Genomic DNA, 20,633 nt, shown 5'->3' on the forward strand with positions numbered 1-20,633 from the left:
GGCCGATAGCGGGGTGCTTTTACCCCCCCCCGCTAGCAGCCGAGAAAGGGTTAAAACCACTGCAAAGCGCCTCTGCAGAGGCGCTTTGCCGGCGGTATAGCCGCAGTGCCCCATTGATTTCAATGGGCAGGAGCGGTGGAGGAGCAGTGTACACACCGCTCCAAAGATGCTGCTAGCAGGGCTTTTTTTTGCTGTCCTGCTAGTGCACTGCTCACTGGAGAGACAGCAGCGGCTGTTTCAGGTCGCTTTGCAGGTGCTATTTTTAGTGTTATAGCACCTGCAAAGCGACCCAGTGTGAAAAGGGTCTTTGAGAGAGTGCTCCTAATCTCAGCTAGTTACCTTTATAGAAGACACCTGGGAGCCAGAAATCTTGCCGCTTGATTGGGGATCAAATACTTATTTCACTCATTAAAATGCAAATCAATATATAAACTTTTTTAAATGTGTTTTTCTGGATATTTTTTTTATTATTCGGTCTCTTACTGTTAAAATAAGGCTACCATTAAAATTATAGGACTGATCATTTGTCAGTCGCCAAACGTACAAAATCAGCAGGGAATTAAATACTTTTTTCCCTCACTGTAGTAAAGTATTGGATTTTAGTGCTGCTCCTAATATTGTTTATTTTATTGCTTATGCTAAATAAAAAAAAAAACAGTGCCTAGGAACCTTCTTTTTTTAAGAAGGAATGCATATTTTTTGTTATATATTAAAAATACTATGATATAGACTATGTATGCATTAGAAAGAAAATCCACCTATTCTAGTATACTTCCATTAAAAAAAGAGCATAGTGGCAGCTCAGAGTCCTTAACTGGCTTAAATGAGACAGAAAATGGCATGATTAAAAGTTCAACACACCAGTACAACCAATCAGAATTCATCTTTCACAATCAAACTCCAATAAGGTGTTTTTTTATTTTATTTTGAGGTCTTGCAAAAATACAGGTATCACAACTGAATGGTTTTTGACATGGCAATTACTTGTTTCTGTGTGTTAAAAAGAACTGTTCATCTAAATAAAGACTATAATTACAAGTGGGACTGAAAGGTATAATTTCTTTAAAATTTGCTTTTTTTGGCATACAAATTCTGTATTATAAATTAGTAATTATTTGCAGTACTCTGCATCTAGTCATATTTTCTGGATTTATTTTTCCTTTGTTTAATTGTAAGTAAATCAGCATTGTCGCTTTTTCCTTTTTTGCTTTTGGATCCTTTCTTGCGTTTCATTGACTGCCCATCAAAATCTTTTTTGTCCTTCCCATATTTGAACAACAAATGTTCACATTTATTCTTGTTGTGTTTTCTTGCAGCCTTACTGGGGTTCTCCTCAGGCTTCCCTCTAGGAAAGTCGTCTGCTTCCAGCTTGACAAGTTTGTTTTTTTTCTTTCTACTTTTATTCATAGCTTGCAAATGCCAGTTCACTTTGTTCTTTTCACGTTTGGATTCCTTTCTCTGCTTTTTTTTATTTTTATTCAAATGCCGTGTGCTCTCTCTCTCATCTTTCTTGGGTTCAATAATCTGTAATGGCAGGAGTCCAGATTCCTCAAGCTCTAGGTAAAGGATAAAAAAAAAAATGCATTTAGTGCAATGAGGGAATATACTTACAATAAATATTTAACTTGTGTTTGTTCACAACTAATCAAGATTGAACTTTTTTGGGGAGTTTTGACATACCACTAAATTTCATATCTTAGAGCACAGGAATTGATTTTTAGACCATGGCTTATATGCAGCTATCCCAAGCAGTACAGGGGTGGGCGCAGGAGCCTGAGAAAGGTGTTTCAACCGCAGAAGGAAGAGACAGAAGCAGTGTTTGGGCCTGTAATCAGAGATTTGACTCAGGAGTCTTTGAGGGAAAAATAGGTCTCCAATGCACCCGAGACGTAAAAGCTCAGGGCTTAACCAGTTGGTAACCGCCCTATAGCCAAAATACGGCTACAGAGCGGTTCCTGTACTCTAGGAGGGCGTCAATGTACGTCCTCCCAGAGACTGCGTTGTGCGCGCCCGAGCGGGGCGCGCACACGCGATCGCCGGTGCTCGCCGGGTCTACGGGACCCGCAGCAACAGCACTCGCGGTAAGGAGCCAATGGAAGCGGCTCCTTACCACGTGATCGCGCCGTCCAATGACGGCGCGATCACTTGTAAACAAACCGGCGTCATGTAATGACGCCGGTTCCTCCCTCTCCTCTCTGTACCGTTCGGTACAGTGTGAGAGGAGAGGGAGGGGGGGGGGATCGGGCGGCAGCAGCAGCCGCCGCACTGTGGGCTGGATCTGTGACAATTGCAGTCACAGATCCAGCCATCCCTGCGCAATACTCTGCAGTAAAAAAAAAATAATGATGAGTGCAATACTCTGCAATACCCCACCCCATACTCTGCAATACCCCACCCCATACTCTGCAATACCCACCCTGGGGGGGTGGGTATTGCAGAGTATGGGGTGGGGTATTGCAGAGTATGGGGTGGGGTATTGCAGAGTATGGGGTGGGGTATTGCAGAGTATTGCACTCATCATTTTTTTTATTTTACTCTGCAATACCCACCCCCCCATACTCTGCAATACCCACCCACCCATACTCTGCAATACCCACCCCCCCATACTCTGCAATACCCCCCCCCATACTCTGCAATACCCCCCCCCCATACTCTGCAATACCCCCCCCCCCCATACTCTGCAATACCCCCCCCATACTCTGCAATACCCCCCCCATACTCTGCAATACCCCCCCCCATACTCTGCAATACCCCCCCCCATACTCTGCAATACCCCCCCCCCATACTCTGCAATACCCCCCCCCCATACTCTGCAATACCCCCCCCCCATACTCTGCAATACCCCCCCCCCATACTCTGCAATACCCCCCCCCATACTCTGCAATACCCCCCCAATACTCCGCAATACCCTCAATACTCCAATACCTTGCAATACGTCGCCTATGGGGATTTTTAAGTAGCAACGTTTGGCGCAATTTCACGAGCGTGTGCAATTTTGAAGGGTGACATGTTGGGTATCTTTTTACTCGGCGTAACTTCATCTTTCATATTATGCAAAAACATTGGGCTAACTTTACTGTTTTTTTTTTTTTTTTAAGCACAAAACTGTTTTTTTTTTAAAAACACGCGTTCAAAAAATTGCTGCGAAAATACCGTGCAAGATAAAAAGTTGCAACAACCGCCATTGTATTCTCTAGGGTCTTTGAAAAAAAAGCATATATAATGTTTTGGGTTTCTATGTAATTTTTTTAGCAAATAAATGATGATTTTTACATGTAGGAGAGGAATGTCAGAATTGGCCTGGGTGCTCCAGAACGCCTGATGGTGCTCCCTGCATGTTGGGCCTCTCTATGTGGCCACGCTGTGTAAAAGTCGCACACATGTGGTATCGCTATACTCGGGAGGAATAGCAGAATGTGTTTTGGGGTGTAATTTGTAGTATGCATATGCTGTGTGTGAGAAATAACCTGCTAATATGACAAACTAGATTTTTTTTTTTTTTTTTTTACAGAATTTTCAGTCTTTTTTCTTTTATAGCGCAAAAAATAAAAACCGCAGAGGTGATCAAATACCACCAAAAGAAAGCTCTATTTGTGGGAAAAAAAGGACAAAAATTTCAGATGGGTACAATGTTGTATGACTGAGTAATTGTCATTCAAATTGTGAGAGCACCGAAAGCTGAAAATTGGTCTGGTGATTAAGGGGGTTTTCGTGCCCAGTGGTCAAGTGGTTAATAGGCTCGGGGGTCTAGTGAGGTTCAGCAATATAAAAACTACACTGAATTGTGGAGAAATGGGGAGTAAAACCCATTACATGGCTACTACTATTAGAAAATTGATCATAAGAAAGATATAGTGGTAGGTCTATAGTAGACCAGATAGGAGCCACACTGTTGCAGTAGACTTAGTGACAAGTGAACAGAAGACCAGCCAGGAGGTTGGTAACTGCAGCAATTAGAATAGATGCTTTTAGGAGCTTGATGTAACATGCATGGTTAAGTAAATAGGGGTCCAGGATTTAAAAAGTCCTTGTAATTTTCCATACGAGAGAAGAAGATGTGATTTTGCAAAAAGATGTAGCGTATAGCAGAGAAAGACTCCAGAGTGAGGACAGGAAAAGAGTCTGTGTCCCCTTTAGAAGAAAAAGAAATGAAAGAAAAACGGCCAGGTTCTCATTGTCTAATGTGGAGCAATTGGTAAAAGATGCCCCCTTTTGTTGAGTGGGATGACAGCAGTAAATTATGACTCCCTGAGGAGATGAACAGGTCATATCTGCATAGTGAAGGAGGCCCAAAGAATATGTAGGCAAGTTTGAGGATAGTGGAGAAGGAACATCCTTCCGTCAGAAGGCGCCTCAATGTATTCCTTAAGGGAACTTCCAGAGAAAAGTTAACTTTTGAAGGGCAAGCACAATTGGCACCATTCACAAGGACGTTCTGCCCACCAGGCTTTTAGTCATAAGATTGTATGCATATGCACAGAAAGTAGGAAGTTCGCTAGCGGTTTCTCTTGTCCAGTTTGTCATAGTCTTGGCAATCAGCGAGGAGGCAATAGCTGGTTGCAGTGCTGGATCTGATAAGGCAAAAGAGGACTTCAAAAAAAGTCTCTAGAGTGAGGCCCATCAAGTGAATCCTTAAAGGAGGGAATACCATCAATGGAAACAGGTAGAGAGGTAAGGTCCACAGTGGGAGCAGTCTCTCTTTTTAAAAGATAACTAAACCTTTTATTTTTTTTCTAAATAACTAACATACTTACCCTCCTCTGTGCAGTTGGTTTTGCACAGAGTGACCCCGATCCTCCTCTTCTAGGGTCCCTCAGCTGCACTTCTGGCTCCTCCTGTTCTTGAGAGCACCGAAGTACCGTTCTCCCTCGGGGCACTCGTGCGGGCATGCTCGTGTCCTGCTGTTGCGTCTATTGACACAGACAACAGGATTTGGGCCCGTGTCATTGAATTTGATTGACAGCAGCACGAGCCAATGGCTGCGCTGCTATCAATCTATCCAATCAGGACCCAAGACACAGGCTGGAGCTAGAAAGACCGGGCTCGAGTAAAAGGGGGGTAGCTGCACTATAGAATGTTTTTCACCTTAAACATAGAATGCATCAAGGTGAAAAACCACAAGGGTTTAAAACCCCTTTAAACTCCCCTTCCATGGGATATACTGCATCAAAATGATCAGACAAGGAGGAATGACTTCTTTGAGTTGCGCCAATAATTATAGAAGGCACACTCGGCTTAATCAAGAGTATGTAAAGGCCTTCTTGGAACTGCCGTCTTTTTCATGCTCAGAATAATATGTTGGGGATAAACAACACTAGGTGTATCCATCCAGCAACTAAAATGCATTGTTTTAACTAAGGTGTCCACAGTTAGAGTCCCCCTTACATTCTGCAAGATAATCAGGGGTGGAAAGGCAGAAGAGTGTTGACGAGTGTTATGACCTGCCGATCCCAGAAGTGGCGATATAAATTTGGATAGATCAGATATATTCTGCTTTAGTCAAACAGGCACACGTTATGCTTCAGTCAAGGAGCCCAATTTATACGCCTGAAGTGGTGTTCAGAACTGCTATCAACCTAAGAGGTACTTAGAGAAGTCTCTCAGTTTAGCATGTCCAGTATTAAAGAATTGCAATAACCCAGGAGCGAACTTGGTCACTGCGGCTGTGAACCAGGCAACAGGTGAGATGGTAAACAATCAGCTTGTGTTGTCAGCAGGAAGTGTGCAGTCTGGAGTTATTTGAGCATATAGTGTATTATCTACTGTATATCCAAATAATATTCCAACAAGTCATGTACTGTATAACCAAGAGCCAAGATTTAAAAAAAGGTACAGGGAAACCCTGTCTTATCTTGGAAAAGGGGGGGGGGGGGTTAAATTTGGGACTTTAAATGAGGTGGTCAGTGAACCACCTCCATTCCTGGTTGTATAATAAAGAGAGAGAGAGCGGGACTTTAAATGAAGCATGTGCAGGGATTACAATGGATAGGAGGGAAAATAATAAATCTGGAATAAGTTATTAATTTCAAAACTTTCAAATAATGCACCGTGCATGACTATATTGCATTATTAAAGAAATTTGGTAAACATGTCTTATCTTGTCAGTGTTGCTGGTCCCATCAAGGGTCCAGGCTCTGTCAAAGCAGACATACCCTCAAAAGGGTCTTCAGGGTTTGGGTATCATAGGAATGGACCACAGTCCTGTACCTTTTTTATAGATAAAGCAACCCTGAGGCTAACTGCACCATGTACCAAAGTAAGCACCAAAAGAATGATCCAGTGCCTGAAGCAAACATAGGCTGGCCCCACTTTTGCGGGGTGTGGGTATGTTTCCTAAGATGCACATTGCATGTAACCGATCTGGAAACTGCCAATGAGTCATGAGTTAATAAACATTTGGATCTTGAAAGAGGTGCTGGCTAAAGAAAAGGAGGAAAACGGATAAAGAATTTGAAAAAAAAAAAGAAAAAATCTCCAGCACCTAAAGATGGTAGCAAAAAAGCAGGAGTTTAATAGAGTGGGTGGGTTGTATGGTTACAATAGGTGGGGTTGTATGGGTAAAATGGGGGGGGGGGGTAGTTCCAAGCAAAGCTTTTTCCAGTGTATAATCATCTGAAGGTAGCAACACATAACCCATGGTCTACGAATCAACTTCTATGTGCTGTATTAAGTATTTATGTAAAGAGGTTTTGTTTTGAATTAGGAGTGAAGCACATTAACTAATACACTGCACACAGACAAAAAATAAATGAAAACTTCACCAAGTGCCACTACACAGACCACATAATTATAATGCACCCCCCCCCCCCCGATATTGTTTGCATTAGCTAATCATAGAGAAATATTAATTATGATGTCTGAGGGCTTAACTGCGTGCTGCAGACAGATCTCTATAGGAAAAGGCTACTTGTTGGGTTCAGTTTTCTCAGTAATATACCATATTCTGAGAAATGTAAATGAGCAAACTCTGGGGCAGTCATCCTGATCCTGGATTTGCAGTTTAGTGGAGACCTAGAGAAACAGGCTAACAGTCAAGTCTGAACTCCTCACCTGTGTACTTGATCCTGATTAGTGACTTATTAAAGTGAACCTGTGCTTTGTTTATGCAGGGCAAACAAACAGGTCAACTTTATTGGCAGCACTACCAGCTGCCTGCATCATCTCCCTTTGCTACCCAGTTACTTCATTTGGTCATCAGCAGCAAAGTCAGGAAGTCCTGCCCTGTCTTAGCTCTGAGTTGTGATCTCTCCCTGCCTCCATGAAACGGTACAGGGTGCCTAAGTGGCCAATTTGCATCATGTGAGAGGAAGAGAAGTGAGTCACTTGTTTCCCATACCTGGGAGTAATAGGTATTGTTTTCACAACCCAGCTGGTTAGGAAAGAGAATATATGCAACTGATGGACCTGGCATTACCCTGAACCTGCTTCACATTAAAACTGAATTCCGGGGGGGGGGAGAAACCCCTCTTGCAGTGGGGCACCCCCTGCCCTGAAAGGGTTAAATGCTTGTTTATGCCTATGGAACTAGGGAATGGGACTTTTACTTACCATGTCCCCCTGATCCACCCACACTGTAGTACCAGGTCCTGCAGCTGCTTCCTCACACTGTTGCAGTCTCCAAGTACAATGCAGGGCCAATAACCCTATATTGTACATGACAGCCAAGGAACTGTCCTCAGAACTGCTGCTGGAGCGAGGGAAGTACACATGCTTTTCCTTCCCCTGACATAAATGGGCATTAACTTTTGCAAGGAGATAGGCTTTAAAGAGTTGGGGATCGGGGTAACAGGCCAGAAATTAGGACATTTTAAAAAGACAAGAATGATAGCTCCCCTATTTCAACCTTCATCTTTTTACAAACTACCCTGTTTATTATTGTATTTTTATTGTTGCATTTTGTCTTCAGGTAAATTGCATCAACTTTACCAGAGGCAAAGGATTTGGGAGCACTGGATTTATCCATACTTATTTGGAAAGTGATAGGAATTGTCAGGCTTTTCCAAGTTGAATTTTAGTGCATTCTGTGACTGGGACTTGACAAATCCTGGTACCAGGTCAACAATGCAAACATTTTGATCTGGGTTAGGTCAGCCCATTGTATCAGATTTTTTGCATTAAAGCGGAACTTACAAAATGGCCCTCACAGTTGGGCTCCTGCTGAACCACAAGGATTAAATGCTTGTTTTTGTCTAGGGTGTACTAATTTACCTTATGCCCTCACTCCCCCAGCAGGTGGCATTTTCTTTTTCCCTTGGATGCTCTGGGTTGTGGGTGGACCCTTGGCATCTTCAGCTACAATGCAGGACTGCTGGTCCTGAAATGTATGCGATTACATCATAGAATGACCTATGGATGGGGCACTGAAAAGAACCAGCTTCGGGGACCCTTTATATGGAGAGGAGGAACCATGCTGGACTGAGAATTACGGGGCAAGTAAAACAATTTTTTTAAGCTACCCTAGACAAACAAGTATTTAATTCTTGCTATGCAAGGGGATCCCCATTGCAAGAGTTGTTTTTTTTATTTCCCTGGAGTTCAGCTTAAGAGTCGGTTCACACTGGGGCGGCACGACTTTGGGGGCGACTCGGCAAGGCGTCCTGAAGACGACTTCAGAGGCGACTTGCAAAATGACTTCTGTATAGAAGTCAATGCAAGTCGCCCCAAAGTCGTACAAGAACCTTTTTCTAAGTAGGAGCGACTTGCGTCGCTCTATTGAATAGAATGGGACGCGACTCGCCTGACGAGTCGCCCCAGTGTGAACCGGCTCTTAATAGAAAACATCATGATGGTAAAGACTTGCAACACAACCCATGTTTGTAAATAAAAAATGCTTTTCCATTTCATTTGCAGACTTTTAAATAACTTCATGCTCCAACAATGGTTTAAATAATCCCCCCAGAATTCTAATTCTTGCCTGTGCGATTGACTCCCAAAAGTCTGCACAGACATTTCTGCATCCCCTGGAAAGGCCTCATGCACACTGGACATTTTTACAGCAGCTGTTTTTGGCTTCAGACGATTTTTCTACAATAAAACTCCCCCATCATGTTATCCTATGTGTTCATGCACACATAGGCTGTTATCAGTTTTTGGCTGGGGCGTTTTTTGGCTTGAATAAAAACCCAAAACTAGTGGTTTCTGAGAGGAGTTTTTAAGCTGTAAAAACACTCTTATGTCTAAAAACACTGAACGTCGATAAACGCTGCTCACTAGCGTTCTTTGTCATTTTTGATCCACTGAAAATAAATAAAAAACGCCATTGCAAAAACGTTAAAAAACCCACTGCAAAGCTACTGGCATTTTCATGATATTATTTTAAAGTCCAGTGTGCATGAGGCCTAAAAGGTGTTAAGTGAGACACTCTCAAAGGGTCAGGCCAGATGAGTGATTTTGTAGGAGAGGTTCCTTGACACTACAAATGGATATTCCAAGTAATTAAAGAATGTTACCCCAAAATTTCAAATTCCTGATATGTGTCTGTTGTACCATGTATTTGAGTAAAAAAAAAATCCTGTTCTTTTTGTATTTCATTCTTTGCGTGAAATACCCAGTAATCCTGTCAGTCCCTCTGCATTCCAAATTCAAACCGACCACACTAAGCATAAAAGCTCACCCATCTCAGCGTGGTCAGTTTTATGGCTGTGCTAGGAATACAGCCTGCCTGTCCTCCAATGGTCACCCTTGGCTACCTAAACAATCAGATTGAGACGGCCCCCTGCACAGTCGACTATTCATTGGGAAGATCAGTATGCTGCTGCCCCTTCACCCCCACCTCTCTAAGCCCCTTAAGGCCCCGTACACACGGTCGGACAAAACCGATGAGAGTGGACCGAGGTTCAGTTTCATCAGTCCAAACCGACTGTGTATAGCCCATTGGTCTGTTTTCCTTCGGTCCAAAATTTTAAAACATGCTTCAAAACCGAACCGATGGACCGCTGCCCGATCGGTTCAAACCGATGGTTAGTACAGAAAAGCATCGGTTCAAAACCCGCACATGCTCAGAATCAAGTCGACGCATGCTTGGAAGCATTGAACTTAATTTTTTTCAGCACGTCGTGTGTTTTACATCACCGCGTTCTGACCCAATCGGTTTTTGAACTGATGGTGTGTACACACATCAGACCATTTCAGCGTTGAACCGATGAAAACGGTCCGTCGGACCATTCTCATCGGTTTTGTCCGACCGTGTGTACGGGGCCTAAGAATTCGGAAACAGAGGTTAGCGCTTAAACCAGCGACCCAGCGTTTCATTTTGTTTTTCTTTAACACCCCCCCCCCCCCATGTTGCTTCCACCTAATCCTATATCAAGTGGTATTATCATTTAATGTAGTTTTTTTAAATGTTATTTTAAAACACTTAGCAGTTCCCACCCCCCGGGCGCATTCCCATCCTGGTTGTGGGAAGCCGAAGCCCACTGGTATATCCTTCTGGGATATGGTGCTGTTGGATACCTAGCATGGACCCCCCCCCCCCCGATTGTAAAACTGAGGTACGTCCTGTATGGGAGGGGTTATAAAGAGGGGGACTTCCTGTCTTTTGGGTGTGCCAGTGTCCATTTACCTATAGGTGGTGTATAACCCAGATAGCAATTACTATAGCTGCTCTGTGTCCCGTGATGTACGATAAAGAAAAAGATATTTGAACTGCAGAAAAAAAAAAAATAATACAGGAAGTGATCAAGAACACTTCAATAAAATAAAAAAAATATTCAGAATTTTTTTATGTATATGCACAAATTATTTGTTTTTCATTTCTAATTAAAGCTGAATGGGTTATTTTACAAAGTAGTGGTTCACAAATACTTTAACTGTGATTTGTAGCTAGTAGTGTAATTGCTATAGTTGCTGGCAATATGTTGCTAAAACAAGATTTTTCACAGCTACAGGTCAAACTCATGCTACGTCATTTATTAAATACATTTAGGAAACTTCTGCGCTACTATAAGTGACTAGAGCGAAGTAAAAAAGTGCTTAAAATAGGTGGTAGCTGCTTACAGTTAGTATTCCCACATAAACGTGAAAACAAATATATGAACGTGAAGGTAGCGCTTCATGTTCTTATATTGTTTGTTCACATCATTATGTTAGTGTTTGCTGTTACAAATAGCTCTGCTTCAGCCATACAAGTTAAAACAGAGTGTTTGTTACTGCACAAACTCAATCGCTGAGCTAAAAATCGCTGTGAAATTTGTGAGTAGTCTATGATTTCCCAAGCAAGAAATCACATAAAATACTCTGCAAATATGGCAGCCCATACATTAGTCAGTTTTTTCTTTTCATTGAACCAGCGGGTTGAACAAAAAAAAAAAAAAAAACTGACCCGATTCCCCCATGCACAAATTCAAGGTGGATAGGGGAATCCTCCCTGCTGAGCTAATGTATTCTGACAGCGGGAAGACTTCCTCACCGTCAGAATACACAGCTCAGCATTGCAGGCTATAGTCCGCAGTGCTGATTGAGCAGGGAAAATCTGACAGGGAGCTTGCACAGAAGCCGATCGGCAGATTGTCTTTTGTATAATCATAGTGCCAATACATGGACTGAAATTTGGCCTCTTCCTGCTGAACCGGTTATATTTAAATCCATGTATGACCAGCTTAAGTCACCTCTGCGACATGGCCCTAGGGCTTGTCCACTAATAAAGCCATGCATTTCACCAAGTGGCTATAAATAATGAAGATATACAATTATATGCAGAACTCTGCTCTAGAGAGGAACTTCCGCTTTAAGGAGTCCCAACTCCCATTTTGGGGGGGGGTACCTAGTTTTGACAGGTACCCAGCTCTCACTTCCACCCATACTGCCTAGGCGGTGACTCCTCTCCCTCCCTGCAATCTTCTGGGACACATCACAGGTCCCAGAAGATTGCTCTGCCATTTAGGACAGCACAGCGTGATTTGCGCATGCACAATTGGCTGTAAAGCAGCAAGCTGTGACAGCCGGGTGCCCACACTAGTGATGACGGCGCAGAGGAGAGGCAGGGGAGAGATCCGAGACTTCGGGTGGCCGCATCGTTGGATCCTGGAATATGCTAGTGTGTTTATTAAAAGTCAGCAGCTACACTTTTTGTAGCTGCTGACTTTAAATAAACTGAAAAACAAGTGGAACTCCGCTTTAATCAAGTGTAATTACACTGCACCAAAGTAAAAAAAGAACATTACCAGGGAGCCAACCAAAGCAGCTGCAAAACTTTATAAGAGGAATTTAGTTTACAGAATTTTCATTTCATTTTAACAACGGAAAAAAACTATATGTATTCCTTTTAAATCTGAAATATGCAGACATGCAGAGTACCTTCACATTTGCGTTTTGCTCGCTGGTTTCTTTTTCGGATGTCATAGTCCTCATCATAGGTAAATATAAGCTCGCAGCTTGGGTGAACTGAGCTGTACATACGCCTTTCTCTGCATTCCTGTAAGGTTTATAGATATAACTTGCTATTTAATATAGAAAATGAATACAGTTACATAAAAATGTAACTTCAACTTTTGTGAACAGAATATTACCCTAAATACATAAGGTGCGATTTTCAGCGATTCTGTAACAAATCATTACAAGTATTTGTAACTTTTTGTAGTTTTGGCTACAGTAAGGGTTAAATCCCCAGTTAGGTTTTTATGTCTGTCTGTGTCCCCACTGGGAAAAGTCACCCCTATTTGTCCTGGTGACCACTGTCGCTCAGAGAAAGTTATAGGAAATCCTACAAGTTATAGTTGCCTGAGCCGATGATCATTTTTTTTCCTACTCCATCCAAAACATAAAAAGAAAAAAAAGTTTGAGCTATATGTAAACTTTACCTACTTGTCACACTCCCACAATACTTTTACTGCGATAGTGTGGTAGCTGCACATGCACACTGGAGTGCCCCCTGGGGCATCCATCCAGCACGCTAACATGCACTGGTGACAGTATGTAAAAAATTTAATAAGGATCTTCATTTTCCAAAATCTGATAAAACATTACAACTTAAAAAAACTCACCATGCCTCTTACTAAATATAATAAACAAAGGAGTCGCGCTATTTAAATGTGATAACAGAAACACCAATAATGTGAAGTACAAAATTAAATAAGTGACTGTTAGAATAACATAAATATCTCCACGGTAGTAAAACACAAATGGAATATGAGCAAGCCAAGAGGTTTGAAGGAGTCCAAAGGAATGGTGATGAGATAGTCCCAGATGTCAGTGATTAATAACCACGCTGTGATCCGGACAAACAGGAGACCTCCACCACAGATATTACTGACTCTTACCGCAACACAATGAAATAACAGCAGAAAGGGTAACAGATCCACAGCAGCAGCCACAATGATCAATCCTCCAATAACGGTGTCTTTAGCTTAGGACTTCCCATTCAATGGCAGCCAGCAATCGGCTCCAAACTCACTCCGGTGTCTGTACAAGGTGTCGGCAGAAAGGAATGTCCACTCCGGGTGTCACTTCCAAGTTGACCGGTTAACAGAAAAACTTCATACTAGTCAGGGTGACTAGTATGAAGTTTTTCTGTTAACCGGTCAACTTGGAAGTGACACCCGGAGTGGACATTCCTTTCTGCCGACACCTTGTACAGACACCGGAGTGAGTTTGGAGCTGATTGCTGGCTGCCATTGAATGGGAAGTCCTAAGCTAAAGACACCGTTATTGGAGGATTGATCATTGTGGCTGCTGCTGTGGATCTGTTACCCTTTCTGCTGTTATTTCATTGTGTTGCGGTAAGAGTCAGTAATATCTGTGGTGGAGGTCTCCTGTTTGTCCGGATCACAGCGTGGTTATTAATCACTGACATCTGGGACTATCTCATCACCATTCCTTTGGACTCCTTCAAACCTCTTGGCTTGCTCATATTCCATTTGTGTTTTACTACCGTGGAGATATTTATGTTATTCTAACAGTCACTTATTTAATTTTGTACTTCACATTATTGGTGTTTCTGTTATCACATTTAAATAGCGCGACTCCTTTGTTTATTATGTTGGCTTTGTGCTGTATGGCACACTTGAGACGCAGCTGATGTATGCACTATAGGTTGGGTGTGCGCAATATTTTTCTTTTTTGTTCCTCTTACTAAATACCCTGGACTGTCTACCGGTGCTTGGGTAAATGGGTCATTTTGGTGGTTATTTGTACTGTCCTGCATTTTAGGGCCTCAAGAAAGTATATCATAAATTGATAAATTTTCAAATATACAGTGGGTATAGAAAGAATAACATCCTTTAAAAATCGAAATGTTATTGCTTTGCAGCCTGTAATGAACACAGACACAGGTTTTTGTTTTATCCAGCTGTATTTACCCAGTGCAACGTATAACATTCAAGTGAAAGATATAACAGCAACATGTCAGAAAAACAAACAAAAAAAACAGAATCACTGAGTTGGAAAAAGGATCACCCTCTTGTCAGTATCTTGTTGAACCACCTTTTGCTTTAATTACAGTCTGTTGGGATATGTCTTTACTAACTTTTTAATATTTGCCCACTTGCAGAACTGCTCAGAATCTCTCCAATGAGGACATAGACGGCGATAAAAACTTGATAGGAAGTTTACTCTTCCCCACTCGCAAACGAAAAAAAAAAAAAATATTCTGCCTTTTACATACACTTGAATTAATTTGCCATCACTTTAGGCTTTTTTAGTTCTAGCACTTTTTAGTTGAGTATGTCTACATTACATTTTGTAAAATTGTAAGAATTAAAAATACTAAGACACTCACATAGCCGCAATGACCTCTCCTGCCACAGTTATAGCAGTAAACAATACTCCTTTGGCTGGAGGCAGACTTGGATATCTTAATTGGGCCCGATTTCACCTAAAATAAAAAAAAATACATACATGAAAAAATTAGTTATTAAAAAACAGACATTGACAAATTATTTACATTAAAATATGTAACGTACAGCTTTCTTAATTTAAAGTGGTTCTAAAGGCTCAAGAAATCTTACCTAAATGCATTCTACGCATTAAGTAAAAAAACCTACTGGGTGCAGCTCCACCCCCCTTATACTCATCTGAGCCCTATGTCGATGTGCATAAAAGCAGCGTCTCTCCCAGGTCTTTTTCTCTTCAATGGCTCCCACTGCTGTCAATCACAGCCAGTGATCCAATGGGGAGAGAGCTGGGGGCAGGGCAGAGCTGGGCTCTGTGTGTGAATGGACATGCACAGTGCGGCTCGGAAGCGAGTCTGCTCGAGTGCCCCCATAGCAAGAGGCTTGCAATCGAGAGGGGGTAGGAGCCAGGTCCATCAACAGGGTACCCAAAAAGAAGGGGTTAAGGCAAGTATAACATGTTTTTTATTTAAAAAAAAAATTACAACCTTTAGAATCACTTTAACAGCAATGGTAATATACTGAGAGGGTGTTGCCAAATGTAATTTTGGACTGCAACTCCTGAAAATATTTGCAGTTTACCTACATTGTACACACAATTAAGCAGTGGGAATTGGCATGCTATATAGTGGCACAGTGCTACTTTTGAGCCCCAGAGGGGAGAACATATAATTGAAGATGCAATATTACATTATATTTGTGTTAATATGTAAAACGAGAGAAAAAAAAAAACACCTTTGTATTATATGGACTGTGAATAAACGAAAAAAATAAATATTTGACAATACAGCAAATTCTGAGCATTAGCTATGATCTTAAAGCAAAACTTGACCCAAAAGGGGACGTTCCGCTTTTCTATCTCTAACCCACCCTTTTCATCACTTTTGGCTACATTTCCTTTTTTGGGAAGCAAGTAGCTGATTTTGACAGGTACCTGCTCCCACTTCCTAGACGCATAGACGATCCCCCACCTTTTTGCTTGCAGCCTTCTGGCCCAGCATAGGGACCCGAAGACTGGTGCAGAACCGACCCCCCCCCCCCCCGGGGGAGGACGGCGTTGGATCCTTGAACAGTAAGTAACCTTTTATTAAAAGTCAGCAGCTACAGTATTTGTAGCGGCTGACTTTTAATTATTTTAATACAGCCTAAAGATCCTCTTTAACCAATGGTTATCACCAGTGTCACTCATTGTTTGCGGTCCCACTGCCTTCTGTGTCTCCCAGAGCTTTCTTATTTGTCTAGTTAGGTGCAGCCAAATTAAAGAATGGAGGAACTAGTTATGACAGACAGTGTTGTAAATGTATGGGCGTGTTTAACAGAAAGGATATTATCAAACATTGTATGTATCATTTTTAAAAACACAGATCCGGTTCACACAGGGGCAACACGACTTCTAGCACGACTTTGGGAGGCAACTTGGACACGATTGGAGTATGAATCATCAGGCAACTTACAAGGCAACTTCAAGTTGCCTCCAGGACAGTACAAGGTAACTTCAAGTCGCCTCCAGGACAAGAGGCTTTCCAGTGGCCAATCAAACAACAATCAGCTCTGTGGGAGGGAGGGGTTTGCCTGAGAAATGTATGTTATCATCCTGTATTGTTGCTTCAGTTAGGACAGTGATCAAATTTCTGAGGCAACTTCCATTGAAATCAATGGGTACAAGTTGCCTAGAAGTCGGATTGAAGTAGTGCAGGAACCTTTTCTGAAGTCGGAGCGACTTCAGTAGTGTGTATTAAGACGGCTCCATTCACTTCCATTGATTTTCTCAACCACGGGACTCAGGACCACTTGGGGCAACTTCAAGTCAAATCCCAGGTCGCCCCTGTGTGAACCGGCTCTAAAGCCATCCTAAATACATATAAAATTAAACACTACTTACAAAAAAGAAAAAAGGATAATAGAGCTGTGTAAGTTATTTGCAAAAGAAGACAATGAATATGGATTTGCTGAAATAACCGAAAGGACAAATCACAAAATGAATACCAAAATCTATAAAAACCAATACTCATAGAACAATGCTTTCTACAGGTAGCAAGAGTCCACACAGCAGTTAAAGTTTTAAATGGGCTACAAAAAGCTTTATTGCATTTCCTACGTTTATAGAAAAAAAGGAGATATAAAGAAAAAAACCGGTGTATCCACAGGGTGACAAAATGCTAATAAAGCTGCGCCTTGCTGTGCAACATCAAACAGTGATCAAATTTAGGAAAGAATAAAAGTCGGCGCTAAAACTATGTGAAAATGTTCAAACAAACATGTGCATAATCCAGAGACAATTTAAAAGGAATAGCAATCCCTAAATAACTGGTATAGGTGTGGACAGATTCTGTGATCTAAATCGTTATCACTGTTCAAAGAATAAATTGAAATAAAAAGTCCATAAAGATTGACGTGCCTGAGAAAAACTCCCCCCGGGTGATAAGGCGCGTCACGACTTTCTGAAAGTAGTCGAACTGCGAGTCGGCTCTATACGGGTCCTGCGCAGTCAGCTCTATACGGCGCCTGCGCAGTCAGCTCTACACGGCTCCTAGTCGGTGCGCAGGCGCTGTATAGAGCCGTTTCACGGTTTGGCTACTTTCGGAAAGTCGCGACGATGTCATATGGACCAAATCCCAGATGACATTGCGGCACTGCACAGAAACGCCCACTCCCGCAGGAGCGAGTACCCGGGAGGAAAATACCGTATGTACACCCCCCAAAAAAACAAAAAAAAAAACGGCATACTGTCGGTTGTCAGTTTGCGCTGCACGCGCTGGGATTTGTGACAAGCCTGTCTATATCGTCTGAATTGTAAGTGTTACCATTCCCTCAATAAACCAACCTTACATACAGTACTTCACCATGGAGTTTTTTCTCGCTTCTTCTTCTTTTTGAATATATGAGCGTATCCCTATTCCATCTGGAGCTTTGGAGCAGTAGATGATCTGTATAACCTGTTGTCATTTAGTCCACTTGAGAGGACTCTAAAAGATCTCTGGGCCTTATCTGACCGCAATCACGGTCAGTTAATCTGGTAAGCAGATTGGAATACCATCACACGGGTGTTATACTTGGTGGAAGATTAAGAAATAAGAATTTTGCCTTTTTACCATTGGACTCTTTTTTCACTGATGTATATTTGCTATTTTTGTCACTTATACTTAATTCCTGATTGGTGAAGGATCAGCACATTCACTTTTGGATATTTTTACGAACTATTTATATCAACATCTAATTTATTTATTCAGTCACTGATTATTTTTCATAACTGTATTGTTCACTCACAATTTGTTTCATTCACATCAGCGCTGTACCTTCTTTTTGGTTGAAATTTTTTTGCTTTGGGTATTTAGAGCAATAGGTACCAGCTGCTTTTGTCACTTATTATTTTCACAATTTTTTATCACGTATTAGCGCAGTGTTTTCCTTTGGTTTTTTCCTTAGGATTTTTTTTACAATACTTATACTTTCCATAGTGTTGTGTTCTGCTTTTACAGGGAACGCAGCGTCCATGGGTAACCTAGCCTCTCACTGATAAGGGATTAAATAAATATGTTTTTTGCAGGACTAGAGAGTGAGACACTTGTATAAGTGAAGGGAATGGAGGGCCAATAGTTCAAGACTGAAGCTGTAAACCATTGGAAAAACTGCTGTCATTTAGCTAAGGCTATAAAAACTTGTAAACTCCGATTGTTAGCTTAAACTTTAAACATGACTATGGGATTCTCCTAGGAAAATCATGTTTTAGAATAAAAAACGTTGTTTTCATTGTGTTTGTCTTTTGCTTAAACTGTGCAATACAGTAGACTGTTGGCTTCCCAGCCAGTAGTCCTGTGGTAGGTTGCGTTTCTTTCCCTCAAGGAATGTATAAAATACATTCGCATATTAATACAGAGGAGTCGGAGTCGGGGAGTCGGAGTCGGGAGTACATAAAACTGAGGAGTCGGAACATTTATCTACCGACTCCACAGCCCTGTGTGTGCCCCAGATGGCTTCTAGCAAACAGGCCTTCTTACAGTTTTCTTTCAACAATGGCTTTCTTCTTGCCGCTCTTCTATTAAATCCAGATTTGTGGAGTGCACAACTAATGGTTGTCATGTGGAGAGATTCTTCTACCTTAGCTGTGGAACTCTGCAGCCAACAACTTCAGATCTCTACTCCTTAAACTACCATCTCTTAATAAATCAAATCAGCCTATATTTAAATAAGTGGACGTCCAAGCCCTGGGTTGGATGTATGACACCCTCTGGATAAATATTTGTCACAAATACTTTAATCTTGTCCAAACGATCCAATTTGCTTTACTTTCGGCTTATTTTCTTCGTTCCTGTCCTCGATATCTACATTTCTACGGATTTTCTCCAAACCAAAGAATAGGTCTTACCCATCTTATGAAACCAAAACACACTGGAGGAATAGGCCTTCCCAATTTTAAAAATACCAAGCATGTCTCGACACGTTTTTCACAAACCCCACAACACACTAAAACTCATCCAATTCATCAATCCAGCAATACATTCATCCGTCCTCCTCTACTTTTTTCCTCAGCCCCCTTCCTGCTTACACCAACTACGCACAATCCAGAATTCCCACCTTACATTCAAAAGAAATACTTCTACTTCTGGAAACATACGAAACTGCCTCAGGTGTGCTACTTTGTCTATAAGAGCTATCTATTAAGCACAGACAGTGGATATAAAAAAGTCTAGGTTTCTGCGATGTAAAAAAATAAGACAAGATTAATCATTTCAGAACTTTTTCCACCTTTAATGTGACCTATAAACTGTATAACTCAATTGGAAAACAAACTGACATTTTTTAGGGGAATGGGGAAGTAAAAAATAAAGTGGTTGCATAAGTGTGCACACCCTCTTATAACCGGGGATGTAGCTATATTTAGAATTAAAGCGGAGTTCCAACCACAATTAGCATTTTTTAAATGTATGTCCTTTCATCCTGCGTTTTTATAATATAAATCTGGTCACTTACTATTTTACAATCCGCCGCCGATCCGCATAGATAGTTTATAAAACTATATCTACACCGTTGTCATTTTGCTTGTGGGCAATGTGAAGCCTACAGGCACTTACTTCCTGGAAGTCTTGGATGGGGAGTGATAATTGGACAGCGCACTGCATCCTGGGAAATGATGACACACATTTCCCAGGAGCATTAGAGGAAGATGATGTCAGAATCCTAGGTGGATTCAAAGGCAGATTTCGTGGGACCGCATAGCAACAGGCATTTCCAGATGAGTAAAAAAAAAATCTTTTTTTTTCTTTAGTCGTAAGCTAGAGTTTAAAGCAAAATTGTTTTTTTGATGGAACCTCCCACTTTAAGCAATCACATTCAAACTCATGTCAAATAGGAGTCAGTACACAACTTGACATAATTTAAACGGCCTCTGATTAACCCCAACTAAAGTTCAGCTGTTCTAGTAGGTCTCTCCTGACATTTTCTTAGTCGCTTCCTACAGCAAATGGCATGGTCCACAGAAAGCTTCCAAATCATCAGAGGGATCTCAATGTTAAAAGGTATCAGTCAGGAGAAAGGTACAAAAGAATTTCCAAGGCATTAGATATACCATTGAACACAGTGAAGACAGTCATCAAGTGGAGAAAATATGGCACAGCAGTGACATTACCAAGAACTGGATGTCCCTCCAAAATTGATGAAAAGACTAGAAGAAAACTGGCCAAGAGGCTTACAGCAACATTAAAAGGAGTAGAGTGGCAAAACAAACCCCTGGGTTGGATGTATGGCACACCCCTGGAAAAATATTTGTCACAAATACATTGATCTCGTCCAACGATCCCACTTGCTTTA

General features: G+C 41.6%; 1 protein-coding gene across 1 annotated transcript in view; it reads right to left on the reverse strand.

The window, feature by feature from the left end:
* Nucleotides 1-885: 885 nt before the first annotated feature.
* Nucleotides 886-20,633, reverse strand: part of ZCCHC7 (zinc finger CCHC-type containing 7) — a 276,559-nt gene continuing 256,811 nt past the window's right edge. Inside the window, exons 7-9 of the mRNA XM_040361632.1 lie at nt 14,714-14,809; nt 12,295-12,412; nt 886-1,556 (exon numbers count right to left, since the gene is read on the reverse strand). Coding sequence (XP_040217566.1) covers nt 1,132-1,556; nt 12,295-12,412; nt 14,714-14,809 — 639 coding nt within the window. The 3' untranslated portion in view covers nt 886-1,131. The remainder of the gene's footprint in view (nt 1,557-12,294; nt 12,413-14,713; nt 14,810-20,633) is intronic.

Source organism: Rana temporaria, chromosome 1 (genome assembly GCF_905171775.1).
Source record: "Rana temporaria chromosome 1, aRanTem1.1, whole genome shotgun sequence".
Classification (NCBI taxonomy): Eukaryota; Metazoa; Chordata; class Amphibia; order Anura; family Ranidae; genus Rana; species Rana temporaria.